We start from the raw sequence: 19,852 nt of genomic DNA, 5'->3' as shown, positions 1-19,852 counted from the left end.
ACCTTGGTGTGTTTGAGGTTTGCCTTCAATACTATTGTGCCTCCAGTTAACTCAAATGTTGTCAATTAGCCAATCAGAAACTTCCAAAACCTCGACACCATCATCTGAGCTGTGTCAGAGGCAGAATAATCTCTCTCTCTCTCTCGTTATTCTGCTATTAAGCAAATAGAATAGTAATCCTGACTTACCTAAAAGAGAAATAATCAAGTCCCATTAAACATCTGACATTTTTTTGACAAATGGTTATGTGCCTTTTTATACAGCGTATGTAAACTTCTGGCTTCAACTGTATTTATTAACAATGAACAACACCTCTCTGATTGTATTTATTGATGGTTATATTAATGTTCATCTAAATACAGTTAGTTCAATGTTTAACTCACAGTGCATTGATTAATTATGACTAGCCTGAATTTGGATTTTAATAATGCAGTAGATGTTGAAATGTGTTAACATTTCCTTGTTGAAATATGTGTCCCGCGTTGCAGTGTTAGCATGATGTGCGAGCTTTAAGATGGGTTTAGATAGATTGTAAAAGCTGTAGTTAATGATAAATTTCAAAGGGCAGTTCACCCACATTTTTTTAATTCACTCACTGTTTACTGTCCCTCAAGTTGTTTTAAACCTTTTTTAAGTTTCTTTCTTCTGTTGAACACTAAAGAAGGTATTTTGAAGAATGCTGGAAACCCTTGACTTCAATAGTAGGACAAATAAACACCATGAAAGTCAACGGTTACAGGGTTCTAATTATAAAGTGTCAGCTATGGATATAAATGTCCTGTGCCGGAGTGTGTGACTGTGTGTGGGTTGTGTTTGTGTGTGTGAGTGTCTTAGTGTGTGTTTGTTGTGTCTGTGCATGTCTGAATGTGTGTGTGTGCTGGTCTGCATTGGATTACTGATGCAGGCAAGTGTATCTGTCCCCGCTGACCTGCATTTTCAAGTGTGTGTGTGTGTGTGTTTGTGTTTGTGTGTGTGTGAACCTGAAGAGCATTCCAGAAGTGCAGGATGGAGAGACTGATCTTTCACTCACCCTGAGCCTCCTTCTTCTCCTCCTGCATGTTTGTCTGAGCTTCTACAGCTTTGATGAGCTGACCAGAACAGCAGACTGCAGGAGACACACACACACACACACACACACACACACACACACACACACTGGGTTACATTAATGATTATTACAGAAGCACTGAGATTTTGCAGATGTGGAGGCGAAGCACACACACACTTTCAAACACACATGGACACATATTTAAACACACACTCCCTAACACACACTTCCACTCATACACACAAACATCCACACACTCATATTTACTCTCAAACACAAAGTCGCACATTTAAAATTCACACTTAAATACACAAATACACACATACTGGGTTACAATGATGTTCAGTACAACTGGAGCCAACAGAAACACACACACACACACACACACACACACACACACACACACACACACACACACCGAATCAGACATGATAACACACACACACACACATACACTAGGTGATGCTCAGCACACACACACACACATACACTAGGTGATGATAAGCACAGCTGGAGCCAGCGCGCACACACACACACACACACACACACACACACACACACACACACACTGTGATATCTGAAGCGTTATCTGTATCTATTAAATGTAGCGCTGCTTCTGTATCTGGTAATGTTCTGCCGTGTGTTGTTGTGCTACTGTAGTCTCGAGTGTTCGTATTTCTGACCTGGTCCGCTCGGTTTGCTCTTCAGGATGTAGAACATGATGATCATCACTATAGCGATGGCCATGATGAAGATGGTTGACATGGCGATGATGAGGGCCGTTGCTAGGTGACCCTGTCCTGTTGGGTCTGAAGTACAATCAGAAATTCAGTAAGCAAATCAGTACAGTCAGACAATAAACAGTTGTGTGTGTCTGAGATTGAGTACAGTCAGAGATTGAGTACAGTAGGAGATTCAGTACAGTCAGAGATTCAGTACAGTAGGAGATTCAGTACAGTCAGAGATTCAGTACAGTAGGAGATTCGTACAGTAGGAGATTTCGTACAGTAGGAGATTGAGTACAGTCAGAGATTCAGTACAATCAGAGATTGAGTACAGTCAGAGATTGAGTAAAGTAAGATATTCGGTACAGTCAGCGAATCAGTACAGTCAGACAATAAACAGTTGTGTGTGTCTGAGATTGAGTACAGTCAGAGATTCAGTACAGTCAGATATTCAGTACAGTCAGATATTCGGTACAGTCAGAGATTCAGTACAGTCAGCGAATCAGTACAGTCAGACAATAAACGGTTGCATTTGAACAGTGGTAAATAGTCAGATGATTAGTACAGTCAGAGATTCAGTTCAGTCAGACAAACCACAGTTGTAAACAGTCAGAGATTGAGTGAAGGAGATTCAGAAAAAGTAAAAGATTTACTACATGACATTAAAAAAAGAGATTCACTACAGTAAGAGATTCTGTATAGTAGCAGATTCAGAACAGTAGTATATTCAGAAAAAGTAAGAGATTCAGTACAATCAGAGTTTTTGTAAAGTCAGAGATTTGGTCCAGTCTGAGAATCAGAACAGTCAGAGATTTGGCACAGTTGGAGGTTCAGTAGTCGGAGGTTCAGTAGTTGGAGGTTCAGTATAGTTAGACTTCAGTACAGTCTGAGATTTAGTCAAATTGGAGATTCAGTACAGTCAAAGGTTTGGTACAGTTTGAGATTCAGTACAGTCAGAGGTTCAATACAGTCTGAGATTTAGTACAGTCTGATATTTAGTACTGTTGGAGATTCAGTACAGTCAGAGGTTTGGTACAGTCAGCGGTTCAGTACAGTCTGAGATTTAGTACAATCAGAGATTCAGTACAGTCAGATGTTTTGTACAGTCAGAGGAGCAGTACAGTCTGAGATTTAGTACAGTTTGAGATTCAGTAAGTCAGAGATTCAGTGCAGTATGAGATTTAGTACAGCCGGATATTAAGTACAGTCAGAGGTTTGGTACAGTCTGAGATTCAGTACAGTCAGGTTCAGTACAGTCAGAGGTTCAGTACAGTCAGACATTCAGTACAGTCAGAGTTAAAGTAAGAGATTCAGTACAGTCAGAGGATTGGTATAGTCTGAGATTTAGTACAGGCGGAGGTTCAGTACAGTCAGAGTTTCAGTAAGAGTTAAAGTAAGAGATTTGGTACAGTCAGAGATTTGATACAGTTGAAGATTCAAAACAGTCAGAAATTTGGTACGGTCAGATTCAGTACACTCCATGATATAGTACAGTCGGAGATCCAGTACAGTCAGAGGTTTGGTACAGGCTGAGATTCAGCAAGTCAAAGATTCAGTACAGTCTGAAATTAAGTACAACCAGAGGTTCAGTACAGTCAGACATTCAGTACAGTTAAACTTGAGTACAGTCAGAGTATGTATAGAGATTAATATATTAATAGAAACATTAATATATTTAGAAAAATTAAGACAATTAGTACAGTCAGAAATTCTGTACTGTCAGAGATTCAGTAAAGTAAGAGATGTGGTACAGCAGGAGATTCCAAACAGTCAGAGTATCCCTGTAGTCAAATGGTCAGTACAGTCAGAGAATTAGTACAGTCAGAGGTTTGGTACAGTCTGAGATTCAGTACAGTTAGAGATTTAGTACAGTTGGATTTTCAGTACAGTCAGAGGTTTAGTGTTAGTTTACTCTCACCTTTCTCTGGCTGAGGGAATATAGTGGTGCTGCTGGAAGAAACACTGGGAGCTCGACCTGAGGCTGGCGGTGTGGACCTCATGCCTGAAAATAACATGGATCTGATGATGATGATAATAATGATGATGATGATGATGATGAAATTACATTAAGATGAGGAAGAGTCAGTCAGAGCTTCATGATACTCACTGCTGCTTCACTAGTTTAATACACATCTCAGTTCAGATGAGGCTCATGTACTGTAGCTGAAACTGCAGTAACACCTGATAATAATGAGGTGAACTAACTTTAATGGCTTTTAAAATATCTTGTTCATTTCATTTACCGAAGCATCTGTAAACTCAGGTTTTATCTGTTAGTTTTGATCAAAAGAGTTGTTAAAAGCCTCAATAACCACTGAAAGACGTGCCGTCCCTCTGCTGCTGATTATGGGTGAAAGTGTTCCCTGAGGACGGGACTTTATTGTGCGCTGTTCCAGCTGAATGTGAAGGGTCTTTGTGTTCAGAAACACGTCTGCACCAGTCCTGCTCTTTTCAATGCCTCTTTAATTGTTTTCTATTGTGCGGTGACAGAAATTAAGTAGGTGGGAATGATATTTAATTAAAAACGGTAACAAACAGCCGCTTTAAAGCTGTAGATGTGAAAGTATGCAGCGGGCGAAGACATGCTCGCACTCGCCAGGTAATCTGCAAATTATGCTGCCCGCAGCGCACACTGCCGCGTCTAATAATTAAGAGTTTTGAGGGAATAAAAAGATTATTAACTTGCTGCTGCTTGCAGTTCACACACAGGAAAAGCCTGCGTCCGTCCGACAGACCTCACACATGAGCATTAGGGCTCTGTGATATTAAAAATACACATTATGATATTTGATTTTTCTGCCATATTCTGAGAATGCTTTCACTAGATTAAATGAATAACTCTATTAGGAAAGAATTAATCAAACTAGATAAGCTGGAATGATCTTGTAGAGCAGTGCATCTGCTTAAAATATAATAAACTGATCACAAGCATTGATGAATACAGTAGAGCAGAGACACACATGGTTTTCTGGAAGTCTGTCAGCATTCAGACACAAACAGTAATCAAATATAAAATAGTCCTCTATAGCACAGATGTAGAACTCAGTTCCTGGAGGGCCGCAGCTCTGCACAGTTTAGTTCCAACCCTAATTAAACACACCTGATCAAACTAATCGAGTCCTTCAGGCTTGTTTGAGACCTACAGGTAAGTGTGTTGGAGCAGGGTTGGAACAAAACAGTGCAGAGCTGCGGCCCTCTGCTGTATGGAGTATATTCACCATAGATGCACATACATACAATTGATTTTTCTTAAACTTAAAAACAACATTTTTATTTGTAAAGTGGTTTGAAATGCAGTCACACGGCCTGAAAACACATTCAGATGATAAACTAATAGTACATTTATGCTTAAAATGTGTCTATGTTTAATGTTTTTGCAATATATATTGCGATATTAAGCATACTTTGGCTAAATTAAAGAACAAATGGCTCTGGAAATGACTCATAATTTTACATTAATTGCAAGGATTTTGTGCATTTGCATAAAATAAGATAAACCAATCTCAAGCATTGATAAATACAGTATCGCAGTGGTCTTCAAACTGTGGTACGCGGGCTTTTTTTCTTGTGGTACGCGGAAGAATTGCTGAATAATAAAAGAATAAAATAAAATGAACACACTTTTAACCCTTTGACACGTACGATAACACCGAGACTCATGTGATCAGATAGCATTGGCTGCTCCCTGAAGCGTACGATTACACCGCTGTGCTTAGAATGTTTACTGTGACAGAGTCACAGAGCTGCGTGGCGCTTGCAGAGCAGATACACACGTGCTAGAGAAGCCCTTCTGCAGACCAGTGCTGTTGTGTTGGCATTTCAGTTACTGCAAACGCTGCATCATTGCTAAAATAATTATTACACATGTGCTAAATGTGTGCTCGTAGTCGTGAAAAATAATGCATGTTTTCAATATATGAAGTTATTTGTTTTATAATGCAGCGTGGCTTTCAGTTTAGTTAACTCAGATTTAAGCTTATTAATTTGGGTGTGTTTCCCTCGGTTTCAGCTCGCATCTCAGCCTGCCTGTCAGACATTTCACACTGGATGAGAGATCATCATCTTCAGCTGAACCTCACGAAAATGGAAATGCTTGAAGTTTCTGCCAACCCGACTCTACACCATAACTTTTCAATCCAGATGGACGGGGCAACCATTACTGCATCCAAAATGTAAAAAGCCTTGGAGTAACAATTGATGACCAGCTAAACTTCTCTGAGCACATCTCTAGAACTGCTCGATCTTGCAGATTCTCACTCCATAACATCAGAAAGATCCGACCCTTCCTATCTGAACATGCAGCTCAACTCCTTGTTCAAGCTCTTGTTCTCTCCAGACTGGACTATTGCAACTCTCTACTAGCCGGGCTTCCAGCTAACTCTATCAAACCTCTTCAGGTGCTTCAGAACGCAGCAGCACGAGTGGTCTTTAATGAAGCTAAAAGAGCACATGTCACTCCGCTGCTCATCCGTTTGCACTGGCTGCCAGTTGCTGCTCGCATCAAATTCAAAGCTCTGATGTTTGCTTACAAAGCGACTTCTGGCTTTGCTCCTTCTTATCTGCTCTCACTTCTGCAGATGTATGTGCCCTCCAGAAACTTGCGTTCTGTGAATGAACGTCGCCTCGTGGTTCCATCCCAAAGAGGGAAGAAATCACTTTCCCGAACTCTCGCATTCAATCTGCCCAGTTGGTGGAATGAACTCCCTAACTGCATCAGAACGGCAGAGTCACTCGCTGTCTTCAAGAAAAACTCAACTAATTAGTCTCCACTTCCCTTCCTAATCTGCAATTGCCTCTCTGGCTCCACCGCGAACTGTACTACAGAAAAATAAATAATTACTAATGTTTTGCTTCTTACACTTTACACACCTGAAACTTGCCTACAGCACTTCTTCATTGTTGCTCTTATAGTTGTGTAAATTGCTTCCTTGTCCTCAATTGTAAGTCGCTTTGGATAAAAGCATCTGCTAAATGACTAAATGTAAATGTAAAAGAGGCGAGACACAGAACATAGACTCAGACTTTACCTTACCTGAAGATTAGAGGTAGATTGTAATTAGTTATTGTCCGTGTGCACAGACTAAGGGATGGCAAACTGTACCGCAGTCTGCTTGAAAACAGCTGTCAGTGCGCGTTTAACGCAAACTTCATGGTTCACTTAAGATGTGATCTCATTTGTACCAAATCATGGAAATACAAACGCAATCTCACAACAGTTCGTAAATTTTTTATATAGTGGCTAATTCGCATGAATTCAGACGATCTAATTCGTACAATTTAGTACGATTTGCTCATCCCCCAATGACGGTTGGGTTTAGGGGTGGGGTTAGGTGCCCCGCCTCCTTTTTAAAATCGTACAATTTCCCACGACTGAACTCGTAGGAATTTGTACAAATTAGCCACTGAACTGGCAAAACGTAAAATACTTCTCGTGAGATCAGGCTGGAAATACTGCACGTATGAATTAGTCAATCACTGTACACTGTATATGCATATAACCGCTCGCTTATCTGACACACAGGGCTACTGTAAATGACAAGCAGCAGAGCTAATCTCTTATTTAAATATGTAATTCCAAATCATACATTTACAATACAAGTTAATATTTAGATTTCAAATAATTACAAATGTCATGTGCCCATGCAACTTATATTTCAAAATGTATTAAAAAATTGTATGTATGTGTGTGTATATATATCTTTTTTTGTCTGCAAGCACAGTGAGTAATGTTCAAACTATTTATAATGTGTACATAATTATTATAATATTAAAGTGGCTGACAGTAATACATATTTCTAATAATAGTAATTAATCTGCCTGGTTTTTGAGCTGTGCAGTGCTGTAGCTGCATAATTAGGCCTACTACACTATTGTATTTCAGTACTGCTCATTATGGTGGTACTTGGTGAAAAAAGTTTGAGAACTGCTGCAGTAGAGCAAAGCTGCCCACACGGTCACCCAAGCCTTAAAAACAGCAGCAAATGATAAACTAGTTGGTCAGTTTGTGGATAAATGTGCAGTAATCCACTGGTCATGAATGTTGTGCTGTGTTTTCTGGTCAAATGTAATCCTGATTGAACACTGCAGACTCTGATGTGAGTATTGCGGATGCACACTCTGCGATATCAGTGCTGGAATGATTTACGCTGCGTTCCATTCGGAAGGGCTCAACCCTACACCCTAATCCCTTCAAAGGGTTTGCGCTAGCTAGAGAGTGACAGCTTTAAAGGGATGATGGATGTAGGGATCAAACATTTTTTTAAATAATGAGACGATCAAGCAGGTTTCAGGAGGGGGAGGACTGACAATCTGAACCGCTCCATTGACTTTGTATTGCGGGAGGGTGCCAAAGATCTTGCTTTTTATTTTGATTTAAGGTGATTTCACTTCCTCCGTTGTCAGATTATTTTGCTTCATTTTCACTCATTATTTCTGAAAACAAGACAATAGTTGTGCTTTAACTAGAACAGGCTTCTTGATTTAAGAATTTGTAGATATTTGGACTAAAAACAGGACAGAAACATTTTTACAATCCTTTACTCAGAAGGGCCCTTCAAAGTGGCCTGTTTTGAGCACTTTGGTTGGGAGCTGTGCTCTAATATGGCAGTCATGTTTGTTTTCACTCTGAAGAGGGCGATATGTCCCGTTTGGAACGCAGCGATATTGAGAATGTTCCTCTATGATGTTTTCCTGAAATCAGCCTCCGCTTTCTGCCAGATGAGGCTTCAGGTTTCCTCAAACACTCCTCCAGGCATTTATTTCACTTACGGTGTGTTTGACACTCGCAATGAGAAAGAAATAAGCAAAGACGTCAAACATATGAGAGCTCTGACAAACTGTTCCCTTTCACATGCGCAATCAATCAAACCAACAGTGGAGCTCAAAACCAGAGTCCGTCTGTCCTGCTTGAGCCTCGTATTAGATATTTACAGTCCACTCAAACTACACTCCATCACACCAATCTGAGGCTCAATCTGGAGGAAATGTTCTATGGTGTTTGATCGTCTGCCTCTGCTAACTCTTTATAAGTTCACACATTAGATAGCGGAGTTAAAATCAGCACACACACGCATATATATATATATATATATATATATATATATATATATATATATATATATATATATATATATATATAATAGTTAACACTTGAAGTGGTTTAATTTTTTTTTTCTAAATTATAATCACTGGCCACTTTATTAGGTACACCTGTCCAACTGCTCGTTAACACTAATGTCTAATCAGCCAATCACATGGCAGCAGCTCACTGCATTTCGGCATGTAGACATGATCAAAAGGATCTGCTGCAGTTCAAAACGAGCATCAGAATGGGGAAGAAAGGGGATTTAAGAGACTTTGAGCGTGGCATGGTTGTTGCTGCCAGACCAGCTGTAAGGCTGGTGGTGGTGTAATGGTGTGGGGGAGATTTTCTTTGGGTCCATTAGTACCAATTGAGCATCAATGCCACAGCCTACCTGAGTATTGCTGCTGACCATGTCCATCCCTTTATGAGCACAGTGTCTCCATCTTCTGATGGCTACTTCCAGCAGGATAACGCAGCATGTCATGAAGCTCAATCATCTCAGACTGGTTTCTTGAACATGACGATGAGTTCACTGTACTCAAATGGCCTCAACAGTCACCAGAGCTCAATCCAATAGAGCAGCTTTGGGATGTGGTGGAACGGGAGATTGGCATCATGGATGTGCAGCCGACAAATCTGCAGCAACTGTGTGATGCTATCATGACAATATGGAGCAAAATCTCTGAGGAATATTTCCAGGAGATTGTTGAATCTCTGACACCAAGGATTAAGACAGATCTGAAGGGGTTCAACCTGGTACTAGTAAGGTGTACCTAATAAAGTGGCCGGTGAGTGTATATGTAATATATAGTGCTCTTCATAAATGAGCACACCCACTTTTACAAAATAATATTTTCATCAATTTCTCAATGTATATTTTGGTGCATTTAAACAAAGGAGTTTGATAAATCAGTTATATCCTTTATAATATGGTCAGGAATAGAAAGATCAGACTTTACTTTCAAACCAGGTATTAGAAAAATATATATACAAACTACAAAATCTTATTTCATATTTTCCTCCAGCATGTTATTATTTTGTGTGTATTGTTGTGGGATTGTGATCTCTGGTACTGACTGATCTACTGTATCTGCACAGATTTATTACTGTAGAGCATCCTGGAGAGAACAGAGGGATCTGAGACTCATCTATGCTGAACACTATATATATTGCAATAGATATTTGTCAATATTCCCAAAATATGTTGCGTATATTATAAACATGAAATCCAAATATGAACGGGTATGGCATGTGTGTCATTTGCATACAGAGTCCTTTATTAGATTTCTATGTGGGAGATTCAGTGAGCAGTGTTTCTGTGTGTGTGTGTGTGTGTGTGTGTGTTAATGTGTGTGTGCGCCTGCGGTCTGTTCCACACACTCACTGCTTCAGGTATGTGCTGGTAATCAGTGAGTCAAGCGTGTTATGAACGATCTGCCAAACACTAAACTCAGGCCAGGAGAAGGAAAATAAATGTGAAAAACATGGCGGCACCGCAGGCTGATGGAGTCCAGGCTTCAGTCGTCAGCTCACTGTCTGCGCAACTGTGTGTGTGTGTGTGTGTGTGTGTGTGTGGGCCACGACTTGCTTTCACTTCAGGAATGGAAGAGTTTAGTGTAATTGTGTGTTTATGCAGCGCTAGATAAAGCTGAGCACAGAGACGGACAGGAGACTCAGGCCATGGCCACACTGATAGGGTTCAGTTATAGTGCAGATCTTTCTCTCCGCTACAGCCTTCCGTCCACACTGAGACGAAGATTTTAGGAAACAGTCTGTTTGACGTCGCTGTCCTAAGTGGATAAATGTGAAGCAGTGTTTTGGAGTTCAGTGTGGACGGTGAAAACTGAGGCCTTGGAAATTTATGATCATTTTAGTCATGTGATGCAGTCATGTGACCAATCGCATTGTGTCGCTAATGTTTTAATAATTCCAGTAATGTGCGTTGCATCACTCACTCTAGATTACATGTGGAATGTTTTTCACCTTATGCAAATTTTTCACTCAACTTGAATTTGATTGGTCAGTTTAGTAAAGCCGATAAGTGTGGGAGGAGCTAATAGCTAAAGGGGTGGAGCAAGGCTATTAATTTGCATTGCGTCACTCATTCTGGACCACTCATGGAATGTTTTTCACCTTATGCAAATTTTTCACTCAACTTGAATTTGATTGGTCTGTTTGGTAAAGCTGATGAGTGTGGGTGGAGCTAATAGCTGTAGGGGTGGAGCAAGGCTATTTGCATTGCATCCTTAATTCTGGATTACTCTCGGAATGTTTTTTAACCTCATGCAATTTTTTCACTAAGGTTGATTTTGATTGGCCAATTTGGAAGCAGTGATACGTGTGGGTGGGGCTAATAGTTGTAAGGGCGGAGCAAGGCTATTAATTTGCATTGACTCATTCACTCTGGATTACTAAGAATGTTTTTCGCCGTATGCAAATTTTTCACTTAAGTTGATTTTGATTGGTCGGTTTAATGAGTGTGGGAGGAGCTAATAGCTATAGGGGTGGTACAAGGCTGTTTATTTGCATTGCATCACTTACTGGAGTACTCAAGGAATGTTTTTAGCCTCAATTCAAATTTTTCACTTAACTTGAATTTGATTGGTCTGTTTGGTAAAGCTGATATATGTGGGTGGCGCTAATAGCTGTAGGGGTGGAGCAAGGCTGTTAATTTGCATTGCGTCACTCATTCTGAACTACTTGTGAAATGTTTTTCACCTCATGCAAATTTTTCGCATAAGTTGATTTTGATTGGCCAATTTGGTTGCAGTGATACTTGTGGGTGGGGCTGATAGTTGTGGGGGCGGAGCAAGGCTATTAATTTGCATTGCGTTTCTCGCTCTAGATTACTTGTGGAATGATAATAATTTTAGCCTCAATGCAAATTTTTCACTCAAGTTGAATTTGGTTGGCCAGTTTGGTAGCTGTGATATGTGTGGGTGGAGCCAAGAATATGATGGCGGAGTCAGGCTGTTATTGCACACTGTGTTACTTGCTCTAGATTACACGTGGAATGTTTTTCATCCTATGCAAATTTTTCACTTAAGCTGATTTTGATTGGTCAGTCTGGTAAAGCTGATGAGTGTGGGTGGGGCTAATAGCTGAGGAGCTGTGGAGGGTGGAGCAAGGCTATTCATTTGCATTGCATTACTCACTGGATTACTCTTGGACTGCTTTTAGCCTTGATGCAAATTTTTCACTCACATTGATTTTGTTTGGACAGTTTGGAAGCTGGTTGTGTTGCGGCTGGAAAGGCATCCGCTGTGTAAAACATATGCTGGATAAATTAAAGGTTCATTCCACTGTGGCGACCCCTGATGAATAAAGGGACTAAGCTGAAAAGAAAATTATTGAATGGATGAGTTTGGTAGTTGTAATCAATGTGGGCGGGGTCAAGAGTCATAGAGGTGGAGCAAGGCTATTCATTTGCATTGCGTCACTCACCTCATGCAAATTTTTTACTCAAAATGATTTTGATTGGTCAGTTTGATAGCTTTAATCAATGTGTAATCAAAATGAAACTTTTTGCACAAGTAATGATTTTGATTGGTCAGTTTAATAGTGGTAATGAGTGTGGGAGGAGCCAGAAGCTGTGGGGGCCAAGCAAGGCACTTCATGTGCATTGTGTCACTTGTTATAGATTACTAGCAGAATATTTTTGCCTCATGCAAATTTTCCACTTGAATTGATTTTGATTGGTCAGTTTGGCAGCAGTGCTATGTTTGGGTGTGGCTAATAGCTGAGGGGGTGGAGCAAGGCCATTCGTTTGCATTGCATTACTAACTTGATTACTTGTGGAATGTTTTGCCTCAATGCAAATTTTTTACTCAAGTTGATTTTGATTGGTCCGTTTAGTAGCTGTGATAAGTGTGGGCGGGGCCAAGACACGTAGAGGTGGAGTCAGGTTATTTTTTTGCGTTTGCACTCGCTCTAGATTAATAGAATGTTTTTCGCCTTATGCAAATCTTTGACTGAAGTTGATTTTGATTGGTCAGTTAGGTAAAGCTGATTAGTGTGAGGGCGGAGCTAACAGCTGTGGGGGCGGAGTGAGGTTAGTGCCATGAGTGTTTAACAAGTCTCAAGCCCACAGAAGAGCTCCAGAAGAAGACTTATTGTTTATTTTGTGTTCATTTATGATTAAATCTGTTGAACGTTTGCCTGTTCTTGTCTCTTTCTTCCCTGAATGAGTGTGAGTTTGATCTATTATTACCGGAACATCTCACTCATTTCCATTGTATCTAATCTACTTGCAGATACTGACACAGAGAGTGTGTGTCAGCTCAGAGTGATGGTGTTATTTTTACATAACTGTGTTATGCTGAATGATTCATTCTCCCATGTGTTGATGTGTTATTGTTTTAGACAGACTCTTTACTTGCAGTTCATGAGCTGTTCTAATATGCACATGAAGTCACTTTTATAAAACAGATGTAATATCCCACATCTCTTCTGCTGCTGTGTGTAGAAGACGCTGCTGAATGCATGCATGGAAACAAATGAAGTAAATAATGATGACTTTCTTACACTCTTTGATGTTTCGAGGAGCGTTTTGGCATGAATGACACACCATACCGTAAATGTTCTGCGGCCGGTTCTCCTGGATGTAGTACCTGCATCACAAAACACATGCACAGACGAATGACTGTAAAATATTAAAGAAATTAAACAAGTCAAACATGTTTTCACTAATCAAATTATGAAGAAAAAGCAGAATTTAAGAGCACATTACTGACTGCATGATTTAATTTTGAACAAATGCAGAATCAATTTACAGTAATATTTTAGTTTAAGCACTGATTCTCACTATTATCTGCCTGATATTAATATATTAACTGCTTATTAGTACTTATAAAGCACATATTCTGCATGGTCTTATTCTGCATCACTAATTTGACCCCACTGCTAGCTTAATTACTATAATTAATCAGCAAATAAGGAGTTTATTTAAAATTCAGAGCTAATTGTACCTTAAAATCAAGTGATATCACGGCTTAAAATGAAAATGGGTCATTTTGGTACAAATCATGCATAAATTCTGTCATATTTTACTCGTGCTTTTCCAGTACATGAAGGTATTTTGTTAAGTGGAACATAAAATGACATATTTCAGGTTCTCGATGGCTTTAATTATGTGTACAGTAAAACAGAGGTCAGTGGAAATGAAGCTGTTTAATAAGCAACATGCATAAAAATAAAAGACTTTTTAAAAAAATTAAAAAATATTTTATTTTAAAATAAAAATAAAACACCTAACCTAAATAAAAATACCTTAAAAACACTACTTAGACTTAAAAAGAACTAACTTAATCACAAAAACACGAAACACTTAATTAGGTACACCTGTCCAACTGCTCATTAACATTAATGTCTAGTCAGCCAATCACATGGCGGCAGCTCGCTGCATTTCTGCATGTAGACATGGTCAAGAGGATCTGCTGCAGCTCAGAGTGAGCATCAGAATGGGGAAGAAAGGTGATTTAAGAGACTTTAGCTGCGTCCCAAATCGCATACTTATTCACTATTCTACGCAATTTTGTAGTATAAATAGTGTAAGTAGTGTGTTCACACTGAAAACTCTGATAATAATAAGTGCACTTTAATTACCCGGATGATGCACTCATTCAGGCGCTAAAATGAAGTGTGTAGTGATGGACACTTCACACACTCAACGACCGCAGGTTTGCTTACGTAGTGGAAGGGGCAGAGCTATAGGACGCACATGTTGGATAACTTTATTTATTTTGGATGGTGAAAGCAAAATTCTCCTACGAGAGTGATTATAGCGCCTCCAGATGGTGAATACGGTTATACTCACGGCAGGTATTATTTGATAATTCGGTCGTTTATTTCACTGATTTGGCGACCGTCAAACGTCATCAGGGAAACGGTTTGAATTTCCACTTGGTAAAATAAACATTAGTGTGCCATTTGGGACGCCACTACATACATATACTATCCTGTTGAGTGTGTAAGTGCATAAGTACATAGTGCATGAGTGCATAGTGTATAGTGTGCCATTTGGGATGCAGCTTTTGAACGTGGCATGATCCATCTTGCCTTGTATCGGTTCGACTAGTGAGGTGTACCTAATAAAGTGGCCGGTGAGTGTATAATGCTATATTCTGATGATTTAAAGTGAATCACTTTGGATAAAAACATCTGCTAAATGAATAAATATATAAATAAATGTAAATGAAAAAAGCAGCATAAAATGACCCTTTCAGGTTCTCATTGTACTGAATTATATGTACAGCAACTGAAATAGAGGTCAGTGGAGATGAAGCTGTTTAAGAACCAACTTAAATAAAAATAACTGACCTACAATTAGACTTCCTTCATTCAGTCTCCTTCAGCTTAGTCCCTTTATTAATCAGGGGTCGCCACAGTGGAATGAACCGCTGACCATTCCAGCATTTGATTTACGCAGTGGATGCCCTTCCAGCTGCAACCCATCATTGGGAAACACCCATGCACACTCATTCACACACACACTCATACAGTCATACACTAGGGTCAGTGTAGTTGATCAGTTCCCCTATAGCGCATGTGTTTGGACTGTGGGGGAAACCGGAGCACCCGGAAGAAACCCACACCAACACGGGGAGAACATGCAAACTCCACACAGAAACACCAACTGACCCAGTCGAGACTCAAACCAGAGACCTTCTTGCTGTGAGGTGATCGTGCTACCCACTGCACCAGCGTGATGCTTGACTTATAAATAAATGAGCTCCTGTAATAAATAATGGATGTGAATGACAGTGATTAGCCTCGTCTCTGCACTCACACACTGCTGTGAACTGAAGAGCTGAAGCGCATATTCTGAATAAAGGCATCTGCTGACTGAATAAAGGAAACGGGTCGTCAGGACGGGTCAGAGCGACATGAAGATGAACAATAATAACAGATGACTGACCGAGCATTCTGACACACAGCATCATGCTTTAATAATGTGTGTGTTCTGTGAAGAATTCAGCTATAACTGTGATATGAGTGTGTGTGTGTGTGTGAGCTTCAGTGTGCAGGAAAACATCAGCGACAGATTCTGCTCCTCCTCCAGCAGTGTGTTAAACACTTCATAATGTGCTCTTAAAAACGCCACTGTGTGTGTGTGTTTGTGTGTGTGTGTGTGTGTGTGTGTGTGAGCGTTTACATTCAGCACAATCAAAAACAGACCTTCTGCTGTTAGAGGCTGCAGCAGTGTGTGTGTGTGTGTGTGTGTGTGTGTGTGAGTGAGTGAACAAGGAAATTTGTATATGCGCGTGTGTTTCTGTATATCTGAGTGTGTGTGTCTCAGTGTGTGTGTGTGTGTGTTTGATAGTACGTGTAAGCATGTGTGTGTGTATGTATGGATTTGTGTTGTGAGAGTGTGTGTCTTTGCGTGCCTTAGAAAGAGAGAGAGTGTGTGTTTGAGAAAGTGTGTGTGTATGTGTGTTTCTGTGTCTGAGTGTGTGTCTGTATCTAAATGTGTGTTTGATTGTGTGTGTCTTAGTGTGTGTGTGTGTGTGTGTTTGTGTGATAGTATGTGTAAGCACCTGTGTGTGTGCATTTGAGAGAGAGTTTGAGATAATGTGTGTGTATGTGTGTTTCTGTGAGTGTGTGTTTGTTAGTGTCTGAGTGTGTCTGTACACGTGTGTGTTTGAGAGAATCTGTTTGCATGTGTGTGTGAGTGTGTTTCTGTGTGTGTGTGTGTGTGTGTGCGTGCGTGCGTGCGTGCGTGCGTGCGTGTGCGTGTGTGTGTGTGTGAGTGTGTGTGTGTGAGTGTGTGTGTGTGAGTGTGTGTGTGTGCATGCGTCTAAACAATCATAATCAAAATGAGTTATAAAAAATAGTCTTAAATGCAAACTGTGTGTGTGTGTGTGTGTGTGTGTTAGCAATAATCATTCCAAATAAAATAACCAAATGTGTGTGTGTGTGTTTTGTCCCTCTGTGACTTCACAAAAATAACTTCAATAACTACAAAAGTGGATTATTGTGAGCAGAAGCGCTGACAGACACACACACACACACACACACACACACACACACACACACACACACACACACACACACACACACACACACACACACACACACACACACACACACTGCTGTTCTTGTTTTAAACAAAAACTCACTGTCTTCTGAGAAATCTGATTTTTCCAAGATTGTTTTAAGAGATATGACCGTTTAAAATAATATCAGCTGTGTGTGTGTGTGTGTGTGTGTGTGTGTGTGTGTGTGTGTGTGTGTGTGTGTGTGTGTGTGTGTGTGTGGCAGCTTTAAATACTTATAAAAGGTCTGTGATGTGTTATCAGTAAAGTGGTAAACCATACAATCATTTTCCTTCAACTTAGTCCCTTTATTCATCAGGGATTGCCACAGCGGAATGAACCGCCAACTTATCCACGTCCAGTGTAGTTGATCAGTTCCCCTATAGCGCATGTGTTTGGACTGTGGGGTAAACCGGAGCACCCGGAGGAAACCCACACCAACACGGGGAGAACATGCAAACTCCACACAGAAACACCAACTGACCCAGCCGAGACTCAAACCAGAGACCTTCTGACGACAGTGCTAAACACTTAACTAAAATATGACCAGTCACTGGTTCGGCATCAATCTGCTCCTCTTACCCTGGTAAACAGTGTCCGCACTCGGCGTCGCTGTCAGAGGTGCCGGGTGTCAGGACAGTGGCGCGGTAAAGAGCGTCACAGTCTTTGTGTCGACGGCAGATCTCGTACTTTCCTTTGGAGAATTTACCAGCCGGACAGGAAACGCAGGAGTAATCATCGTCTTTAGTGCCGTAACCACAGTTCTGCAAAACACAAACATCACTTCAGAGTTTACCATCACAACTCACATTCACTGAGACGAGGCATGGTCATTTATACAGCACATCTCATCATGCACCACACTAACTCAAAGTGCTTAACTTACTATTGTGTAATGTATATAACACACACACACACACACACACACACACACACACACACACACACACACACACACACACACACATGAACACAGATCTGATGTGAATCAATGATTTGAAAAGCTGTGTTTTTAAGAGCAGTATCTGAATAATCTCATATCTGATGAAGTCTGAACTCTTTTTCAATTTGATAAAAGTTGATCTAAACTGAATGAACGCTGAATCACTAAATCACCACTGAACTAGATTGGACTCAGTGATGAATGAACACTGAATCAACACTGGATTGAACTGAATCAACACTAAAATAAATCTTCATAGAACTGATCTGAACTTATCAAATCAACATTGATCTTAATTGAGCTAAACTGAATCAACATTGAACTGAACCAAATCAACTTTGCATTAAATAGCGAACACAGATCTGAACTGAATCAATGACCTGAATCAATGAGTTGAAAAACATGTTTTTAAGGGCAGGATCTAACTAGTCTCATACTAATGAAATCTGAATTCAGTCATTTTTCCATTTGATAAAAATTGAGCTAAACTGAATCAAATCATTATCAAACTGGACTAAATCAACAATAAAATAATTGACTCAGCGATGAATGAAAACTGATAAACTAAACTGAATCAGTTTAGTTCAATTAAACTTAATTGAACTAAACTGAATGAACACTGAGTCACATCATCATTGAACAAGACTGAATCAACAATATAATTGACTCAGTGATGAATGAACACTGAATCAACACTGAATCAAATCTTCATTTAACTGAACTAAACTAATCATATAAACATTGAAGTTAACTGAGGTAAACTGAATCAACACTGAATCAAATCTTCATTTTACTAAATTGAACTAATCATACAAGAATTGAACTTAATTGAAACAAACTGAATCAACACTGAATAAAATCGTCATTGAACTAGACTGAATAAAGAATAAATATAATTGACTCAGTGAGGAATGAACACTGAATCAACACTGGATTTAACTGAACTAAACTAATCATATAAGCATTGAACTTAATTCAGCTAAACTGAATGAACACTGAATCAAATCATAATTGAACAAGACTGAATCAACAATATAATTGACTAAGTGATGAATGAACACTGAATCAACACTGAATCAAATCTTCATTTAACTGAACTGAACTAATCATATAAACATTGAACTTAATTGAGGTAAACCGAATCAACATTGAACTTAATTGAGGTAAACCGAATCAACATTGAACTTAATTGAGATGAACTGAATCAACATTGAACTTAATTGAGATGAACTGAATCAACATTGAACTTAATTGAAATGAACTGAATCAACATTGAACTTTATTGAGATGAACTAAATCAACATTGAACTTAATGAAGGTAAACTGAATCAACATTAAACTTAATTGAGCTAAACTGAATCAACATTGAATAAATCATCTTCATTTAACTGAACTAAACTAATCATATCAACATTAAACTTTAATTTGATAAAAAATCTAAACTGAATGAACACTGAATCAAATCACAATTGAACTAGACTGAATCAACAATAATATAATTGAGTCAGTGATGAATGAACAACGAATCACCATCTAATCAAATCTTCACGTTCTAACTGAACTGAACTAATCATTTTAACATTGAACATAATTGAGCTAAATTGAATCAACATTGAACTTACCAGGTTCAATTGAATCAATATTGAATTGAACCGAATCGACTCTAAAGTAAATATCAATGACAGATCTGAGCATGATCAGCGATGTTCTGAATAATGATCAGGACAGTGTGTTTAGGCAGAATCTGAATGATCCGGTATCTGCTGAAGTCTTATTCTCCGGTGTCTGCCTCTGCTTTGAATCAGTCTGTGTTGAGCAGAGAACTGAAGCTGGATCTGTGATGCTTTAACTGACGTGACCTTCAGAAAACAATCACAGTGAGCGCAGTTGGTTTTAATCCGCCAATAATAAGCATCTTCAGCCTGGTTCTGGTTCAGTGCGGTATGAGTTCACCGCTAAACATTCGACCTGCCAAACACATCGCCGTAATCAAAAGCATGTGCACCGACCCACCGCGAG

The 19,852-nt window shown here is 39.5% G+C and overlaps 1 protein-coding gene across 5 annotated transcripts in view; it reads right to left on the bottom strand.

The window, feature by feature from the left end:
• Positions 1 to 19,852, bottom strand: part of edar (ectodysplasin A receptor) — a 74,673-nt gene that overhangs the window by 18,178 nt on the left and 36,643 nt on the right. For 4 of the 5 annotated variants that reach the window (XR_012385035.1, XR_012385033.1, XR_012385034.1 and 1 more), the window contains 5 exon segments: positions 17,473 to 17,654; positions 13,382 to 13,467; positions 3,692 to 3,775; positions 1,732 to 1,857; positions 1,031 to 1,105 (listed from right to left, as the gene is read on the bottom strand). Coding sequence is in view for 2 of the 5 variants with exons in the window: in NM_001115064.2 (NP_001108536.2) it covers positions 1,031 to 1,105; positions 1,732 to 1,857; positions 3,692 to 3,775; positions 13,382 to 13,467; positions 17,473 to 17,654 (553 nt within the window). In the remaining 3 variants the exon portion in view is untranslated. 5 annotated transcript variants of the gene reach the window in all.

Source organism: Danio rerio, chromosome 9, assembly GCF_049306965.1.
Source record: "Danio rerio strain Tuebingen ecotype United States chromosome 9, GRCz12tu, whole genome shotgun sequence".
Taxonomy (NCBI): domain Eukaryota; kingdom Metazoa; phylum Chordata; class Actinopteri; order Cypriniformes; family Danionidae; genus Danio; species Danio rerio.
Note: the sequence above shows the minus strand (reverse complement) of the source record. Positions and strands in the feature narration are given on the sequence as shown.